At 34.9% G+C, this 21,198-nt stretch overlaps 1 protein-coding gene across 1 annotated transcript; it reads right to left on the bottom strand.

Annotated features, from left to right (window-relative positions):
* Positions 1 to 242: 242 nt before the first annotated feature.
* On the bottom strand, positions 243 to 15,629 carry LOC126821087 (golgin subfamily A member 5). Its single transcript, XM_050549397.1, has 14 exons — positions 15,602 to 15,629; positions 13,678 to 13,923; positions 13,025 to 13,235; positions 11,554 to 11,677; positions 10,800 to 10,896; positions 9,903 to 10,009; positions 8,870 to 9,037; positions 8,130 to 8,258; positions 7,668 to 7,766; positions 6,526 to 6,675; positions 5,842 to 5,917; positions 4,935 to 5,031; positions 4,476 to 4,539; positions 243 to 4,003 (listed from the first exon to the last, which is right to left on the bottom strand). The coding sequence occupies exons 2-14, from the start codon at positions 13,871 to 13,873 to the stop codon at positions 3,917 to 3,919; spliced, it is 1,605 nt and encodes a 534-aa protein (XP_050405354.1). The 5' UTR covers positions 13,874 to 13,923; positions 15,602 to 15,629; the 3' UTR covers positions 243 to 3,916.
* Between the last annotated feature and the right edge of the window lie 5,569 nt (positions 15,630 to 21,198).

Below are 21,198 nucleotides of genomic sequence, written 5' to 3'. Positions count from 1 at the left end.
CACAAAAACCGCATTGTCAGAGAAATTTTGGGCTGTGTGGAACGTCGTCCTATCGGAGTCATGGTATATGGTTAACACTGGTTGAGCATGATGATAATGATTATGAAAACCGCATTGAAAGTGAAACCATGTGATTTTTTCCATATGAAAGAGTCTAAAAACTAGAAATGCATGACACATTGGTTTTCTTTACATCCCCCTCACATAGCTCCTGCCTAATATTTCAGTAGGATAAAAACCACTGTTATTTTAAATTTTATTAGTTTTTTGTCCACCAGTACAATGTACATATATATATACACAGATGATAAAATCAATAATATATCAACAATATAACAATTACATAACTTCATATTATACATAAACAATGTTTATTTATAACAGTTTTATTATGGATTTAGTCAGGTTTAATTGGTTACATCTATCACAATGGATTTTTGAAACACAAGCGCTCTCTGCCTTGTATTTCCTTTTTTTTTTTTGCTCTTGGAGAAAAGCCTAATACCGGTACTCTGTCAATTCAAGATCGACATGAAACTTGGCATGCTTGTTCCTTGGACAATTGCGCTTCAATTGACAGACTTCCATTTTTTTTAGATGTGACATCACAATTAGAAAATGGCGACTATGACATCATGATCCGTTCCATAGGCTGAAGTCATTCCAGCTAACCATCAAATATTTTTATATTCCAAGTTATATGTCAATTGTATCTTTCCAGAATACATCCTGTATTTTACTAGTTTCACTATGACTATACTCCCAGAAAATACTTCAAATTGGGCCATACTTGTCAGACTGCATTACATGTATATATTTTGCTAGATTCACTATACCCCCAGACTTCAAATTCGACCATACTTGCCAGACTGCATTATATATTTTGCTAGATTCACTATACCTCTAGTAAATACATCAAATTCGACCATACTTTTGATTTTATGGTTTCTACATTTACACAACAGCATATTTAATAAATTTGTGTCAACCTGACCTGAATTTCATCTAGCTCATGAAGGCCAAACAAAATTAAAACAGCAATAAAATAAAGATCATACTTTATGCTAATTAGAATGGAAGGTTAGAAGTCGTTAAAAGTTTCGACTTGGTGATCTATAGACCATGATTCAAACCACAGTATTAAAGACCAAATTTTAATTGCACTCTCTCTCCCCCTAATTTCATAATCCTGTTTCCAGAATTCTATATTTCTAATCTATAATTACTGAGAATTGACATAAAAAGTGAATATATAGTTTTCTATATTGCACATAAATATTTAGTAATGGTCACCAGGTTATAATATGAATGCTGAAAAAAATAAATGTGAAGGCAAGACTACAAGCTTTAAAATTATAATAATACATGTAGACCTATAAAGTATAGAACATTGATAATAACCCACGAATAATTAAATTATCACCCATGATATCAGTATTTATACCCAAATATTTTGATAAATATAACTTCATTATAAAAATATTTATACCATGTATATATTGCCAATATCCCACAGTTCTTTACCACAATGTCAAAATTACATAAGCAAATCATCGTGTTATAAGCATTTTTATCAACCAATGATTGTCCAAAGTGATTTGCATTCAGTCAAATTTTAATCTTTAACTTTAATCTAATTCAAAATGGTTACCCTAACCAACAAAATTATCGACACCGATTTTCGAAGCGATTACCACAAATTGCCAAATCACCTCTAGGTGCGATTTGACAATTTGTTCGGGCGATCATGTTTTTTTCAACTATGTCCAGCCACAAGAATTGTTTACAGCTAATCGGCACATGGCGCATTTAACGAACTCATCAAAGTACTTTGAAGTCGACTATACTATCACATGTCATCTCAACTACATACAAATTGATTTAGCAAGTCGATATAAACGTTTGATATGACTTCAGTCTAAAACATAACATTGTTTAATATTTTGTGTCTGACAACTAAAAACAGAATAATTTTGTCAAATTTGGTTTGCAATGACTGTAGTAGCTAAAACAACACTAACATGTCTCAGTCGTGACGAATGGTGGAGATTACATTGGTGCCCTTACATTGTAGCTCAATATTCTTGTGTTTACCATACTCCATTATTTCCCATGGATATAAAGATACATATTATTTACAATATATACATAATATAATATCTGATTTAAAAATAGATCTTATATACACCAATATTTACATGTTAAATAACTTGACAGAAAAATTTACTAAACAATAACAATATATAAAAAAAACACAACTGATAATTTACGGCCGATGTCTACATGTGTATCAATCGTGACAATGACTGCATAAAGCTAAAAAATAGAAATCGTTGCTACTGTCACTTGAACATCAGCCGTAAGTTACAAAGTTCATCCTCATCAGGAACTCAGTCAATTTAAATAATTCATGATTTATAACGTTAATGGGCATTAGCAGGTTATATTAGATAAAGAGCTGGCAGTTTTTGCTATAATAGTTAAACAATAGATAATGAAAACAGAATATGCTGAAAATTTCAGTCAAATTGCTTCACTCTGAACCAAGATATTAGCAATTCATTCAATTTTAGGCTAGCCTCAATCAATCGTCATTTCTACCGTTGGTACAATAATAAACAAAATCTTGATTATCCATTTTTACGTTAAATCATCCATCACAAAAATTATTCAAATCCACTAAATATCGCAGGCTAACGATGGCATCAGAAGTTAATTAATGTGTAATTAATAATTTAAATAACATTTCAGGCCCAAAAGAAAGACCTGCAATAGGCAGATTTAGCTCTTGCATAATGGATGTTTAATAAACAATAAACAAGATACATTATGGGAGATCAGATAGAGAGCTGGTAGTTCTCACTATAATAGTTAAAAACTAGATTCTGTAAAGGGAATTTGCTGAAAATTTCAGTCAAATTGATCCACTATGAACCAAGATTTTAGAGATAGAATTTTCGGCCTAGCCTCGATCATTATTACTAAAGTCGGTAGGATAAAAAACATTGTCTCGATTATCCATTTCATGATTTAATAATGAATGGAAAATCGGAACCTAATCCAATAAACATTGCAGGCTAGCGATGCCATCGAGAGTTGATTATGGTCTGGTTAAGTTAATTAATGCCTAATTAATAATTTAGATAACATTTCAGGCCTAAAGAAAGACCTGAAATAGGCAGATTTAGCTCTTGAATAATGTATGTGCAAAAGAAATAATTTGCTTATATTTAAGAAGTTTTTTTCTCGTAAATTACTCATACAAATAATAAATAGTATATATTTAATACCGGAAGGCTGTATATCGAGTTCAGGTATAAAGTTAACACCAAATTCTGTTTTTCAATCTTTAAATCATACAAAAAAGACATTTACTCAATTGAGACAATCAGGGCTTTTCCATCTTGATCTACTACAGACAGTGTACATATAATGCTGACTGGCAGCAGGAATAGAATAGATCTTGGTTTAACCTTAAGACAAATTAACAAAAACAGTCTAGAGCTCTTTTAAGATAATTTTCTTCCTATAGAAAAAAGATATGAAATTTAATATAGACTACCACCTGGTAATTTCTTCACAACTACCACAGTATACCAAGTTTCTTTTATCACAGTGTATAGTATACTAAAACCTGGTCGATTCAACATGCATCACAGACTGGATAATGGGGACAGTGGATAACTATCGAGCACATGTTGTCTTTGTTGGTGGAATATATGATACCTCACAGACTGGATAGATGATAACTATCAAGCACATTGGTGGAATAGATAAGATGAAAAAGACAGAATATAAACATCCAGCAAGACTGTTGATAGAGGAAACTTGTATACTTGTAAGTTCCAGTTCTAACATGATTTATTAACAACTGTACCGTAAGTCATGTATTATTTAAGAGTGTGTTCCCTGTATTTTATGGTTCATGTGGTTGTTTAGTTTGATGATGTATCTCTGGTTGATATGTCAACAAAACAATCATAACCCATAAATGTAATAAACCCTGAAAATATCAAAATATATAAGTAGTGAAATGAGTGAAATGGGGTTTAACGTCCTACTGTTCTGGGCTAATGAAGATGGGCATACGCCATACAGTGTGCTATGATCGAAATTTTTCCTGGATAGCGGCACTACAGTCTACTCTTATATCGAATTCCAACTGTCAAGGGTTCTTTTACGTGCATGCCAATTGTACATGTGACTTCCGTTTTTGGTACTATCGGAATGACTATACGTTGTCCCTTGCCAAGCCCTCTGTTCTACACCACTGACAAGGGGGAACCACCCCGGAAAATCCTGATGAATTTTCTCGGCCGATGCAGGGATGGAAACTCTAGGTTAGTGAGACAAAGTCTTAGTTTAATATGATACTATTCCTTGTGTTTTTATGATGTAGGTAGGCAGTCTATCTATATTAAATATTAACAGTGCGACATATTATTATACATAACACAGTAAGTACTGTTACTTACCATATATACAATAACAAATACACGTGCAATTGGATATCTTCTTAAAAATACTCCCAAACGGATGCTAAAAGATAAAAACAATTTATATCCACTTTGTGCAAAAACAGACATTAGATAAAGTGAACGGTTTTGACTCAAATCCTTGATTGGCACTCAGTGATTGAGCACATTAAAAGAACGGCAATTTGTAATATAAAGACTTTTTCTATTTTTCTCGCTTTCTGTGATTTCTGTCAATTCTTTTTATAAATAGTTTGTCTCGAACAGATATCCTCTCACATATATACTCTCTCGATAACTAAACTTTTTAAGAATTAAGAATTTTTCAAACACATTTTTTTGCGAAATGTGGACCTTTTAAGATTCGGGAAGTAAGTTGCATATATTCTTAACTGCAATGACTGGATGTTACTTTAATAAAGAGACACATGATGAAGCGTGTAAGAAAGATAAATGTACCTGAATCTATCAATACCATTAGCAGCTCTTTTTACTCTACGTGTAACTTCAGTATCACTGGCTGCTTCCTTCATAAATATCGGCACTCTCTGGCGAACTACAAATACATTGTATACATAATTACAATTGATACAATACATAAATATCGGCACTCTCTGACGAGCTACAAATATACATAATTACAATTGATATTTACGATGATCCACATCTTGGTTTTTTTTTACCACCAGACCACCTACCCCAATATATTTAAAGTCAATCTGATGGCCTCCACTACATGAAGATCTGACCAGTTGTAGTGGGAGGTTGCGTCAGGAGTCATACGAGCATCTTTTGACCCTATGATGTCAGACATTTGATTAACCAATCAATGTTGATGTTTCAAGTGGGTATTTGGAAATACAAATTTTGCGAAAGTCTACCCACATTATCATGCACCGCATGCCAAGAACTCGCCACAACAGACTGTTTCATTGGCTAATCCCTCACAACAACCAGAATGTAGGTTATATAGCAACTCTTCCAGATCCTAGTGTAGCAAAGACAATTAAAAAAAATATTGAACAATAAGAAACACAACGAAATAGGATCTGTGTTTTAATCAGATTGATTTAAAGTCCACACAATCTACACAATCTTGTATCAATTAATGAATATTAATGAATATTAATGAATATTCATCAGCATTAATTCAGCAACACTGATTTGATTTGAATTTTTGTTCTTCAGGAATACCTAATCAAATTTTGTTTCCCATTTCTTTGGGGAAAAAAAACCCTTTACTAAAAAAAATAAATAAAAAATACTTCGTTCCTCATCTTAAAAGCTTTAAGTTTCAAATATTGAAGCTTTGAAATCTCATTGATGATAATTGAGTGGTTAAATAATTTAATTTGGCCTAACTTACCATCATCATCATCATTCATACTAACAGATGTAGTAGCTGATCTAGCACTAGATATCTCTACATCTCTATATTGTTGCTGAAAATTCAAACAAAGAGTTCAGCTCAATACAACAGTACAAATTTTCGCCATGTGAAAAACTCAAATTAGAAGTGATATCAGATCTTCTGGAAATTGTAAGCATACCATATCGGTAAATGGAAAAATATTTCATCTACAAACTTAATAGTGGTATATTCAGTCATTTTTGTTCGAAAATTAAATTATTAAATGAGCTGAACCTCTAAGATTTACAGTTATAAAATTCACCTCTTTAAGAAAAATAATTCCAGGAAGATAGCACTAATAGATAGCCTAAACGTACCTCTAATCACTAATAGATAGCCTAAACGTACCTCTAATCACTAATAGATAGCCTAAACGTACCTCTAATCACTAATAGATAGCCTAAACGTACCTCTAATCACTAATAGATAGCCTAAACGTACCTCTAATCACTAATAGATAGCCTAAACGTACCTCTAATCACTAATAGATAGCCTAAACGTACCACTAAACGTACCTCTAATCACTAATAGATAGCCTAAACGTACCTCTAATCACTAATAGATAGCCTAAACGTACCTCTAATCACTAATAGATAGCCTAAACGTACCTCTAATCACTAATAGATAGCCTAAACGTACCTCTAATCTCTCAAGTTGAAGAGAGAGTGAGTTTTTCTCGGTACTCAGAGATTCTAGAACTGTTTGTTTTTGTATTAAACTTTCTGTTAAAGCTCGAACGCGAGATTCTAATTCACTTTCTGTAACACTGCTTAAACTTTTAGTTGTTAACTGAAAGTAAATCATACATTTATATCAGATTGTTTTTAAACGATATTTATTCACATAAACTGGACTGGAGAACTGGCAGGATTCTTTAGACCTTCCCTCCATATTAAATAATTGACAAATAAAATAATAACAAATTTCCAAGGTGACCAGGCATCTGTTGGAATTAAATTCTCTCAACCCTTTGAAATGAGTCAATCATGTAAATACGAGAATTTCAAAAGATAGTGCATACGCCAATTAAACATACATTATGCAAGAGCTAAATCTGCCTATTGCAGGTCTTTCGTTAGGCCTGAAATGTTATTTAAATTATTAATTAGACATTAATAAACTTTTCCAGACTATAATCAACTCTCGATGGCATCGCTAGCCTGCAATGTTTATTGGATTACGTTCCGATTTGCTGTTCGACTTCCATTCATAATTAAATCAAAAAATGGATAATCGAGACTATGTTTTTTATCCTACCGACTTTAGTAATGATGATCTGGGCAGACCCAATATTCAATCGCTAAAATCTTGGTTCATAGTGGATCAATTTGACTGAAATTTTCAGCAAATTGCCTTTACATTATCTAGTTTTTAACTATTATAGTGAGAATTGCCAGCTCTTTAACTAATTTCCCATAATGTATCTTTAAATATGATGCTATCCTGTCGACCCACAATTGATTCTGTCACAATTCTTCTAACACTAATCTGTTTTCAGAACTGGCAGCAATTGACAGGACTCAATTTCATGTCGATTGAAATTCCAACAATTCGGGATGTTGCGTACCGAAAATAAAGTAACCCCATAGTAATGCCTACAAATACCTTCTCATGTATTTCAAGTTCTGTTTACATTGGATTATAAATTCAACCTTTCAGTTTTGACAAAAAATAATATATTATTTACAAATAGTTTTAGCTTTAGAATAAATTTGGGCATTATGAAAATAATATATTATTTAGCAGTAGAATAAATTTGTAAGTAGAGAATAAATATATACCTGATTTCTAAGTTTTTCTATCTCTGATTCTCTGGATGATAACTGTGATGTAAAAGCTGTTTTCTGTTTATTTATTTCATCTATTGCATATTGTAATTCCTATAAAGACATAAGCTCTAACTGAAAAATGTTATTTATAATGATGACAACAGTTTATTCTGTCAACCAGTAGATTCAACCACAGTCACCATCCTGGTAGTAATCAGAAGGTCAAAGTTCATAGTTGGTAATTATCATGTGCAGTTACATATTCTAGATCTGCATTTCTCAATCTAGCGTCCACAGAATCTTTCAAAGCCTGTGAAAAAAACATTCATACGTTGGCTAAGTCAGAGGGGTTCATGAGGAATAAAGGGGTCCGGGAAAATAAGACAATCAAGTAAAATTTAGTATGAAATTGTTGTCCAGACGTCAGAGGATTATAACATTTACAAACAAATGAGATTGATTTGTAAAACTAACCTGTTTTTGTTTGAGTAATTCTTGTTCGGAATCTTCTCTACGTCGTTTTTCTTCGCCAAGATTTTCTTCTAGAGATTGAATATGTTCTGATGATGTATAACTTTCTTGTTGTAATTGACCTTCTATATCCTGTCATAGAAAGAGAGAGAGACATAAACATCCACTCGGTCATTTCGGGACTAACATATGGTTCAATTTTACTTAATTCGCTTGCGCGTAGGGGTCTTTAGCTGTGGAAGGAAACCGGAGGACCCGGAGAAAACCCATGAGGTTGGACAGACGACCCTACTCCTTGTCACATACAAGCAGGGAATAGAAACCACAGACCATGCCCTGGTTTCACAAAGCATTCTCAGACTTAAAAATTTACTTGACCTAAAATCACTGTTTATGAGAAATATCTTTGATCCAGATACATTAAATTTTGAGTAAATTCTTAACTTAAGTCTGAGAGAGTTTTGTGAACTCAGGCCTTATGATTTAACAAACAGACGTTAAACCATTCGACCACTCTACCCCACTTCCTGTCATGACAGAACACATATAGCTGTTAAGATATGTTTTTTTCGTGTTGTCAACTGTGTACCCCCAAATACCCCCAAGTAATAAAAATACATCAAAATTGACCAATAAGAATCCAGCATGCAGTCATATAATCAAGCTAACTAACAGCTGCATTGTTTGAATCCCTCCTTTCGGACTTTGTAGTGAGCCTTGAACACAAAATGTTTTATCTTTACCTGTAGTTCGACTCTCAGCGTTTCAATTGTCATTTTACTTTGTTGTAATTCTTCTCTAAACATATCTCGTTCTTGTTTAACAGAATCATATTCTATAGATGATACACCACCAGATGCACCTGATGCTCCTGGTCCTTCACGTAAACTAGCAATTAAACGTTCTTTAGACTAAAATAAAATAGATATCGGTAAATATATGTTTTATTAATTAGTTCTAAAAATGAAATGAAATGGAAACGGGGTTTAATGTCCTACAGTTCTGCTTCTAAACTGGGCTAATGAAGACGGGCATACGCCATACAGTGTGCTATGAGGGAAATTTTGCCCGGGCAGCGGCACTACAGCCTACTACTCTTATATCGAATTCCAATTATCAAGGGATCTTTTACGTGCACGCCAATGTGTACACAGGACCTCGGTTTTTTCGTCCCATTCCAACGACTAGACAGCTGTCTTTGTCAGGCCCTCCGTCCTGCATCACTGACAAGGGGAAAAATAACAAAAGAGGAGAATGCAATACTTCAGTCATTCTGTGACTAACATTTTGGGGGGTTTTCCAGGTTACAAGAATGAGGGGAAACAATATGGGGATGGAGAATTTTGTCCAGGCAGCAACATTTCTAGCTACTTTTCTTCAAATCCCAGTAGTCTGATATGTTTACATGCACTATCAATATGTACCAACATTGAAATATTTTTTTTAGTCTGTCACTGTCAGATGTTCGGCATGAAACATGTAAACTCAGCTGAAAATAATACAAATGTTATTTTTAGCTTATTTTAGGACTGTGAAATATGACATTCAATACAGAGTACAGAGCGAGAATAAAAAAAAAAAATAAATAAATAAATAAATAAATAAATAAATAAATAAATAAATAAATAAATAAATAAAAAAAAAAAAGCCAACAGCGGGGCTAGTGTCCTCCGCCTAAATCCCAAAATAAATAGATGACAAATATTTATTAATCGCACATTTATTTTTTGGAACACATACTAAATAAATTTAGAAGAAAGAAAGTTTGTTAAATACCTGTAATATTCTGGCAGCTTTTTCTTTATAATCTGTTAATTCTTGTCTGGCTGTTTCCAGATTTAATTTAGCCATCTTTACCTGGTTAAAAGCCTCTGTTGTTTTACCTAGTAAAATATATGTCACACTATCATGGTAACATTGGTATACGAAAAATGTTCTGATGTAAACTGACAGGACAATATATATATTTCTAATAAAATCCTCCAATTGTTCTGCGTGTGGTTTGATAGATCAATCATCGGGAATTGTATTCATACAGAAATAATTGAAAGATCTTAAAAATGTGACTTAAGCCATACAAAGATATTATTCTGGTTCTCAAAGAATCCTTCCAAAAATCTGGTGTTTTTAATATATATTTTTTTTTTGTCAAACGAGAGAGAGAGAGAGAGAGAGAAATGGGATTTAACGTCCACTCGACACAGACAGGCGACCCTACTCCTTGTCACGTACAACCGGAGATTCGAAACCATGCCAGTTGACTCAATGACGGGCCTTATGATACAGCGCGCACGTGCTAACCATTCAGCCATCCAACCCCCCCATTTTTGTCAAACAATCACTGAGCTAAATGGCATCTCAGAAAAGTCACATTTGAAGGTTCAACATTTATCTCATCATCAGTTTATTCACGCTGTTTATAGGAATTCAGTTAAATAATTATTAATCCTCATGTTACAGATGTAATATTTACAAGCAGTAATTAATTGTAATCAGTCTATGGACGTTAACACAGATTGAATAGTTTTAATGTAAATGATGCTCCTTCCATCTCTGATCACCATGGAATATAAATTTAACTAGAAATGTTGATCTACCCATGTGATTATACCATACCAAAAAAGTATTTATGGTGGATACACCAATACGATAGAATTAGAAAACAATACTTACTTTTTTCTTCACTAGCTCTTCTTTCAGCTTGTGTTAAAGCTTCAGCTAATGTTTGTTGTTCTTGTTCTAATTTACTCTGTCTTTCACTAGCTTCTTGCTAAAATAAACAATTACAAATATCTATTAAAACTAAATTAATCTTCTTGCTACAATAAACAGCTACAAATACTTATTAAACCTACGTTACTCTGTCTTTCACCAACTCTTTACTATAATATTGATATTAGTATCAGACGAACATACTAGATCCTTCAGGACATGGGCTAAGCGAGATAGGTGCAATGACAAGCTTTGTGTCATGGTTTTGAGTTTTTACGCCCCCTTGAGTTTTGGCTCCCCTCGCAAATGGCAAAAATCATGCAGTTTCAATGCGGATTTCAACATTATAATCATAATCATAATACACAACCAGTGTCAAACATATACCATGGGTCAGATATATTACATATCGACTCTAGCATGTTCCACTCAGCCCACTATTACCCTGTGGCACTGAGGGGTGCCCTACCCCCTGCACACACATATAAATAACCATGCCCCTGCTTCAGGACCAAAAACAACATTTAACTGTCAAACAAATTAATTACAAGGAAAAAATAAGCAAAAGAAATTTTCAGTGCCAAGCTCTTTCATATGGTTAAATATATTCTAAAATATCAAATCAGCATTTCCCAACTCCATTTCTTGTTGACAGATGACAGTAAATAAATAAATCAACTCTATACATATAGTAAAAACTTTTTCTGTAACTAACCTGAGCTTTCTTGTAAGCCTCTTGTTCCCTTTTTAACGCTGCTTCAACTTCTGTTAATCTGTCTTTTAATGAATCGAGAGCCTGACTGTGCATACCACTAGAATCTGTATGATCTTGTAGTATTCTAGAGTCAGAAACAGAAAAAAATACTCTTATTAATAGAAATAAACTGAGCTCTCATCTTGACAAGCTGGCATAGATATTAACAGAATTATAGATTTACATGTCTGACCATCTACATTTGGCATGAATAAGGTATTTTGAGTTTGATCCTGGTGTTGGCCGTGAAAGTGTTATTGTGATACACCCAACAGACTTATTAATGGAGACTATCGTAAACAACAGAAATGGAAGTGACTAAGACAGAAAGACTGTTCCTGCACTTGACAGTGTGATGGTATAGAGGCAGGTTGACCCTAGTTATTTTAACATGTGCCTATAATAAAAGGAGAGGGAGAGAGAGAGAAATGGGGTTTAACGTCCACTTGACACAAACTAGGTCATTTCGGGACTAACATATGGTTCAATTTTATTTCCATATTTCGCTTGCGCGTAGGGGTCTTTAGCAGTGGGAGGAAACCGGAGGACCCGGAGAAAACCCATGAGGTTGGACAGCCGACCCTACTCCTTGACACGTACAACCGGGGATTCGAAACCACGCCAGTCGACTCAATGACAGACTTCATGATACAGCGGGCACGTGCTAACCATTCAGCCATCCAACCCCCCTTATAATGAAAGGTATATACATCATAGGATCGTTCAGTGTGGTTTCTCCATGGCAGTGGTGCAAGACACAGGGCCTAGTCATTCAGATGGGACGAAAAACTGCATTCTTTTGTTGACCTTGGCATGAAAGAACCCTTGGTACTTGGAATTAAATAGAAAGCAACACTGCATGACATAAGCCCATCTTCATTAGCCCAGTTTGTGCAGAAAAGTAGGATGTTAAACCACATTTAATTTTCTCTCTTTCTATTAGGGATTTTTGGACGTTTTTGAGGAGATCTATGAATGGATTATACTACTATTACATACATATCTAACCTACAAGAATTCCACAAACAATTTTTAAAGGGGCTTTATGGGAGATTAGATCAAGATTTGACAGTTAAAAATATAGTTAAAAATTAGATAAGGTAAATAGAATATGCTGAAAATTTCAGTCAAATTGCTCCACTCTGAACCAAGATATTAGCTTTTGAATTTTAGGCTAGCCTCGATCATCATTACTAAAGTTGATGCGTAAAAACCAAAGTCTTGATTATCCATTTTTACGTTTAATTATTTTAAAAAAATTATATTCCAATCTGCTAAATATCAAAGGCTAGCGATAAGTTAATTAATGTCTAATTAATAATTAAGATAACATTTCAGGCCTGAAGAAAGACCGGCAATAAGCAGATTTAGCTCTTGCATAATGTTACGTTTAAATTCATAAATTTATTAAATCATCATTTATAAGATCTACCTTTCTCTCTGGGTCTGTAGCCCACCTATCTGTTGTTTCATACTTGTCACTGAATTATCAGCTTCTTCTAGTCGAACACGTAAAATGGCTAACTGGGAATCTTTCGCTGCCAGGGCTTCAGTTAAATCATTTTCTCTAGCTCTTAATTCTCTCACAACTTGATCATTCTCAGAATTACTCTTGTTCACCTTCATTTTAGCGTTTTCTAATTCTGAAAATTTTTAAAAATTGACTTCAAAATGAATGAAACATTCTCAAAATAATATGTGTACATCATAAACATCGAAGTAAAAATCCCCATAACGTTAATAATTGGAAGATATTGCATTAAAAAAAATCATAAAACAATCACTTCATGAATAAAACACAGACAATCTAAAATGGCAAAGTCCTCTTCAATTTTGAGGTAGTCCCATAGTGCTCAATATCTATACCTTAAGCTCAATGATCAAGATTTTCGGAGGTTCTGTAATATGTCCATCTTCATTAGCCCAGTATAGCAGCAGAACAGTAGGATGTTAAACCCCATTTCATTTCATATTTTGAAATAACGGTATACTACCATGAAAGAATGATTTCACATCCATATTTTAAAACTAGTTAATTAAGAGACTGGAGAACAGCGTATTACGTAAGCCCATAAGTATGCCTACCTGTTTGTGCTTCCTTTGATCGTTGTAACAGTGAAGCCATTTCTGTATTAAGGGAGGCAACTTCATTACGTAAAAGTCTATTCTCTAATTCTAGAGAGGAGATATGTTGTGTTGATTCTCGTGGTGGTCCTGAACCTTGACTACTGTGAACACTCTGTGCAGGACTTTCATGTAGAGCATCAGCTAACACTTCCATATCAGCTGATTCATGGGAACCTGTTGGACTCTCCTGTCTTGAATCAGATACTGAAGACAAGAAACAAACCCATGTGTTTATGTTATAATTTATACAATGAATGCATAAAGCTGGGCATTGTCATTTCAGGGAAATTGAATCACTTGCAAACCACAATGTGATGGACGTTGAGTCTCCAAGTCAATTTCAATATTTACAAACACATCCAACCTCTGAATACTCCGGCAATCTGTGAAATCCAACATCATTTTCATGTCCTGATTTATTTCCTTATTATTTCAGCCAAAAAATCTTTGAGTAATCCGTACTCTGAATATTCCGAATAACGACATCAATCAGCCGTCCCGTCACATGATTTCCATTGAATCAACACTGTATAATCCGGCCTTCAATCAGTGGGTGTGAAGCCACAAAAGATTAACAAGCAATCACCAATCAATTATCGGTGAGATTAAAACTCGCCCGCGTAGGTCTTTGTTGATTACTTTGATAATTTTATAAGCTCTTGTAAGACAGTTGTGACAAATACTCAAGAATACCCACACATTTTCCCACGAAATATTTACAGTCGTAAAAATATTCCTAGCACCTGTTGGAAACATTTGTTGCGCATGCCGATTGAACCTGAATCCCTAAGTTTGTTCACCCTACGGATCTATCCCAACCGTGTGACGACAACCTGGACATAGAATGACAGATTATCAATGAACATGTGACACCAAAGGCAAGTGAGAATCAACTGAAGACGATGAATTAACAACAGACTTGACCTATTCAAAATGCCTACGCATGTTAAATAAAATAAAAATTGATGTAATAAAATTTTGAATGTACAGAAAGGTTTTTGAAGTTACAATAATACTTCTGGTTTGTATTTTAACGATCCCGTACGATGTTGAATTTGACAGAGTCCACTGTAGTTGAGAAATTGAAAATTTCGGAACACTCAGCATCCTCTGCAGATTACCAGTATATAAACAAGCCAGCGTCCCCTGCAAGTTTTGGGTGTTCTTTGTTGCACCTCTGGGAAATTATTACTTATGTCAGGAGTAGAAGAAATTAACGGATAACTTTAAGATTATATCTATTAATACAGTAGATATTTACAGTCATTTATTTATTTATTCACCAGCATTATTTCTATTACGTCTGTGCTTGTATTATTACAGGCCCCGGGACTGTACAGTGCAATGGACACTCACAACTGGCCCCCGGATCTATTCACTTGATTTTATATGTATTGTTTATTTCTTGCTGTGTCTATGCAGTTTGTCTTGCCTGTGGGGATTGGATGGCCGAATGGTTAACATGTGTGCATTGCATCAAAAGGTCTGTCATTGAGTCAAGTGGCGTGGTTTTGATTCCCTGCTTATATGTGACAAGGAGTAGGGTCGCCTGTCCAACCTCATGGGTTTTCTCTGGGTCCTCCTGTTTACTCCCACTCCTAAAGACCCCTACGTCACGTGCATGCAAATTATTGAAATAAAAATTGAACCATATGTAGTCCCGAAATGACCTAGTTTGTGTCAAGTGGATGTTAAACCCCATTTCTATCTCTTTTTTTCTTGTCTGCAGGTTTGTCTTATCGGTTTTGTTTGTGTGTAGTGCGGTTCTCATGCACTTACTATTATAACAAATATAATTAGTAAGACATTATGTAAATTCTTCCATATGCAGGTACGCTTATATCCATTACCTGTAGTAAGTTTTAAACCTATATCTTATTACCTGTTGTAGTAGGTATAGTTGTTGTAACTGATATATAAGACATTGTGTAAGTTCTTCCGTATACAGGTACGCTTACATGTACATGTATATCCATTACCTGTAGTAAGTTTTAAACCTATATTTATTACCTGTTGTAGTAGGTATAGTTGTTGTAACTGATATATCTGCTGGTTTATTGTTGTTTTTAGAAGATAAAACAGAAGATGTACTAGACTGACGAGAATGCTGGGAACTACTACTTGGTGTAGCTTTCTTCTTCATCTCCACAGGATCTTTACTGTTCAAAAACTCAAACAATGCCTCATCAGAATCTTTCTTTTTCAGCTAAAACAATTAAACAGCACAACATGTATTTAGAATATGAAAATAACAAGCATCTAAATACAATAATTCTTACGAGCAATCAGAGGGGAAATTGGGTTTAATGGGGTAAGAAGTGAGGTTAATCAGAAGTAGAAATTCATTACATTTACTTCACTACCACAGAATTTGGAAGGGTTTTTAAATAAATCACATTCTGTTTTATGCTGGGTTTACGGGATACAAGTTAACACTGTTTTTAGACTTCCCGCGATGTAATTTATTCATAACGACCTAGGTCACGTATATTCTCACTTACTGATTGGTTCAATAGCCGTAGATTATCAGAATGAGGCAAACGACCTTGGTGGAATAAATGTTAGATTTTTTTATTTTACTTTTTTCATTGGTGTTGATTGAGCAAAAATGATAAGTGGGAGGGCAGCGGATTACAGGAGCAGTTATACACAAATTTATTCACCTCGTTGATTTTTTGGGATATCATGGATAGTCTTAATAATTGCGGCTAAAGGTAGGCACGTTTTTTTCTTCGCGGCTCAAACAATTTGCAAATCAAAAGTAAGATTTCATACTCGACATATACAGACACTCATAAACATTGAAATAAGTAAGAAATTATGAGTATATGAACTTTTGATGTGATTTTGTTCAAGAATTTCACGTTTCCGAATTATCCAACGAATTGTATTCGGATAGCAAACAAAAGTATTCGGATCACAAATCTCGATCCGATTTTCAACACTAATGCAAGGTAAGCATAGAATTCTGGGATTCATCTATAAAGCAGTTCAGAACAAAACAAAAGCTAAAAATGAATAGTCTAAGCCATTCTATCAAATATTTGACCCCTGCTGGCGTGATTTCACACACAAACCTGTCAGACCTATTGGGGTGGATGTCATGGAAAGTATAATAAAACAAAACTTCAGATCTGTACTCTGATCAGATCGGTTGGAATGGAATCACACCTTGGTTCATTATAACAGAAAACATGCTTTCTATTGTCATGGGTGAATATTTTTTAAGATACATTTCCTTTGTTTATTGCTTTTAGAGAGAGAGAGAGAGAGAGAGAGAGAGAGAGAGAGAGAGAGTTTAAGGCCCACTCGGCACAAATTAGGTCATTTCAGGACTAACACATGGTTCAATTTTATTTCAATAATTTGCTTTCACACAGGGGTCTTTAGAAGTGGGTGGAAACCGGTATTGCTTTTATAGATTATCATCAGGGAAAAATCAGTTATGCTCACCTCTTCTTTAGATTTGGCAGCTAATAAGGGTTTATCTGCAGGAGATTTTGGCTTAGGTGTCGACTGACGTATCGGGGAACTTATCAATGATGATGCTGGATCTGTACTGGTTCTTAGCGCATGCAGACGTGAGGGAACACTCTGTGATGAGGAAAGAAATGGTGATGATGATGATTCCTTAACAGTAGTAGTATCTGGTGGAGTGGTCCCAATAAAGTTAAATTGATTTGGTTCATCTTCAGGATTATTTAGAGCTTCAGCTGCTGACTGGTCTAATTTATTGAGGAAACCTTCTGCTGTACCTGCGACGGCAGACAACCAACTCGACATCTTCAATCACTATCTGGTATACATCTAGTAATCAAAGATCTCTGTAGAAAAAAAATAATAAATCTCATCAAATGGAAAACATTCCATATTAGAGGTAAAATTTTAAAATTTGATAGGGTTCTTCCTTATGCTCTAATGAAAATCTCAAAAAGTTTTAACAAGTTCTGTTGAGATCTCTGTATCCTATGTTGTTGCTGCATGTAAACCAATTATTTTGTATACCAATTACAAATTAGTGGAATATTATAGGCGTACAGTATCTACTTAAAATATTTTACATGTTTAAAAGCAAAATACATGCTTTCGTGCATGTAAGGTAAAAATAAAAAAAATATAAAGACCATAGATTATTATTAGCAGGTACATGTTTTACCCATAGAACTACACATAAAACATACATGATACATTACATAACCTTTGCTGTTATCATTACCGGTATAGAAACAATACTGTATGGCCACTGGGCGAACAACTTTATTGTGCACTATATTATATGTTCTATTATCTAATTAAACTTCAATCAATAGTGCTGTGGGGCATACAATTACATGTAGATATTTTATTTTGTAAATTTCTGTACAGAATGACCTACTGTTGTACTGAGCCTTTGAAGATACAATGCATTTGAAATTTTCAGAAAGTTAGAGTGATAATGTCTCGCGACAATGAGTACATGATGTGAGAGTTATAACTGAGACAGATTTTTGGATAGCCTACATATTTCAATAATGGAAGAAAATATCATTAAAATTCTTATCTCACAGTTAAAAACATCCTACATTGATAAGTCGCAAAATGACACACCCATGGCATATCCTCCAACAAATATTAATCTTGCAACCTCTGCAAATTTTCTTCCCTGTCGACACCTATAATTATAGCCTTATATAGGGTCCAACACAACTCACTGTGTCGGCGACAATACAAGTTGACTACAGTAAATTAGTAACATAACACTGATCGAAAACATAACACCACTAGGCCTACAGTAGGCCTACCGGTAACAGTAGGTCTACTATAATTAAAGTAGCTAAGTCTCTAACTCAATATCATCCAAAGTCATACACGTTGAAAATACGAATTATTTGTCAATTCAAATCAACATTGATGTTGTGATCTTACCAGGAAAAGACAAGCTTCAGATATCCTATGTTTAAGACAGAATAAACATTTTACCATTGGTACACGAATCGTGTACCATAGTGCGTTTTAGCGTCATTTGCAACAAGTGACCTGAAAGAACGAGGCTACACATATTCAACTGGAGAACCCACCTGCTCAATATACTGGAATAACCAGACGCTAGAAATTGCTATAGGGTTGAGACACAGGCCGTATTTCGCTGGACATAACTGATTTGAAATTAAGAGTCAAAATGGAAACAATTGAATCTAAATCAGTTTATATACAATCAGATTACATTATTATATGTGTTGCGACCCATTTGGGTCAATTTCTAGGTCCCAAATATTAGCGATTTAGCTCATTTAAGCCTTGACATTTTACCATTGGTACACGAATCGTGTACCATAGTGCGTTTTAGGGTTATTTGCAACAAGTGACCTGAAAGAACGAGGCTACACATATTCAACTGGAGAACCCACCTGCTCAATATACTGGAATAACCAGACGCTAGAAATTGCTATAGGGTTGAGACACAGGCCGTATTTCGCTGGACATAACTGATTTGAAATTAAGAGTCAAAATGGAAATAATTGAATCTAAATCAGTTTATATACAATCAGATTACATTATTATATGTGTTGCGACCCATTTGGGTCAATTTCTAGGTCCCAAATATTATTATTAGCGATTTAGCTCATTTAAGCCTTGACTGTATCCCCATGCTGATTAGCCAGTGACTAATGTTAATAAGATTATTGATCATGAAAATAACAATAGACTAGGTTATTTCCAATATGATCATAGTTAGATTTACATTTTGTTTTCTTGTTCAACAACTTTGTTGACTTATTTTTAGTTTTTCATCTGCCAAAAGTCTGCATTACTCACCCACTTGTCCAACTTTACTACCCTGCGTTCTAATAAGTATAGGTTATGGATATCACTTTAAAAGAATTAATCTATTTGTCAACATATATAGGGTTAAAATTAAAATTAATGGGTGTAAATAACCAAAATTCCTAAATTTAGGACTGTCAACTCACCAAAACATTACAAACGTGGAAGTACGTGTTACGCATGCGTGCTTATATAGATCTGACTTCCGGTGTAAACACACGTGTGTGTGATGTTTTTGTTTTATTATTGTCGAAATTGTTTTCAACTTATATCATAATAATGAAGGTCGTGGCTTTGATTAGGTAATATTGGCGGTTGGACCTGTCCTCATTTTAGAAATACTACAGATAGTTTATTAAAAAAACACAATCCAATTTACATGGAAAATAATCACTGCCACTGCCCAAAATTTTCCGGACTGAAAGTTGAACTCGACACGGCGAATGTCTCAAGTGATTTCTGGCTAGCTAGTCATGCGGTGAGATAACACTCAGCACTGCGTCCCTAAAACCAGCCAAAATGTCCCGCAATTGTTCACATGCAAGATTTCTATACAGTATAATAATTATTATTATGCGTGAATCTAGTCTCAGGATGATCTATTCAAGTATTACATTACCTTTTCCAAAGATTCGTAGACTAATAATTAGACCTAAACATAATCTACAACTTATAATTCTGTTTCTCAAACATTCTGCACATGCAACACGATTCGTAAGTCTATGTGCGGTCACATGCTTAAACGGCGTTCAGAGTGAGCAGCTCCCTCATCCACGACTCCACAGAAAATAAGAGGGTTTTTGAGCAACATATATTTTTCTGAAATGTCCTGCAATATGATCAAGCAAAGGTGGTCACCCTAATAATAAATAGCCATCGCATGTGAAATTCTCTACACATCTATCAACTATTACAGCCCTAAAAAATATTTTGTTGAGGATTCTGAATAGTAGTCGGGGATCACGTGGCTAAGTGGGTAAGACGCTGGCACGCTGGCTCGCTAGCCTGGAGGTCGGGTGTTCGATCCCTGCATTGGCCGAGAAAGTTCATCCCGATGTTCCGGCGTGGTTTCCCCTTGTCAGTGATGCAGGACGGAGGGCCTGACAAGGACAGCTGTCTAGTCGTTCGGATGGGACGAAAAACCGAGGTCCCGTGTACACATTGGCGTGCACGTAAAAGATCCCTTGGCAGTTGGAATTCGATATAAGAGTAGGCCGTAGTGCCACTGCCCGGGCAAAATTTCCCTCATAGCACACAGTATGGCGTATGCCTGTCTTCATTAGCCCAGGTTAGGAGCAGAACAGTAGGACGTTAAACCCCATTTCATTTCATTTCTGAATAGTAGTGGGGGGTTGGATGGCTGAATGGTTAGCGTGCGCGCACTGTATCATAAAGTCTGTCATTGAGTCGACTGGCGTGGTTTCGAATCCCCAGTTGTACATGGCAAGGAGTAGGGTCGCCTGTCCAACCTCGTGGGTTTTCTCCGGGTCCTCCAGTTTCCTCCCACTGCTAAAGACCCCTACGCGCAAGCGAATTATGTAAATAAAATTAAACCATATGTTAGTCCCGAAATGACCTAGTTTGTGTCGTGTGGACGTTAAACCCCATTTCTCTCTCTCTCTCTGAATAGTAGTAATATTTATCTTTTTGGTTATTACAGCAGCTTTAGAAATT

This window comes from Patella vulgata, chromosome 5 (assembly GCF_932274485.2).
Source record: "Patella vulgata chromosome 5, xgPatVulg1.2, whole genome shotgun sequence".
NCBI lineage: Eukaryota > Metazoa > Mollusca > Gastropoda > Patellidae > Patella > Patella vulgata.
This window is presented reverse-complemented; position numbering and strand designations above follow the sequence as displayed.

What these genes read in the sequence shown, in the direction of transcription:
- LOC126821087 (XM_050549397.1), bottom strand. Translation starts at nt 13,873, where the DNA reads ATGGAAGTGTTAGCTGATGCTCTACATGAAAGTCCTGCACAGAGTGTT. An exon ending in ATCAAAGGAAGCACAAACAG is followed by an intron (nt 13,236 to 13,677) that starts GTAGGCATACTT and finishes AAAAATTTTCAG; the next exon opens with AATTAGAAAACGCTAAAATG. An exon ending in AAGCTGCCAGAATATTACAG is followed by an intron (nt 9,038 to 9,902) that starts GTATTTAACAAA and finishes ATTTTATTTTAG; the next exon opens with TCTAAAGAACGTTTAATTGC.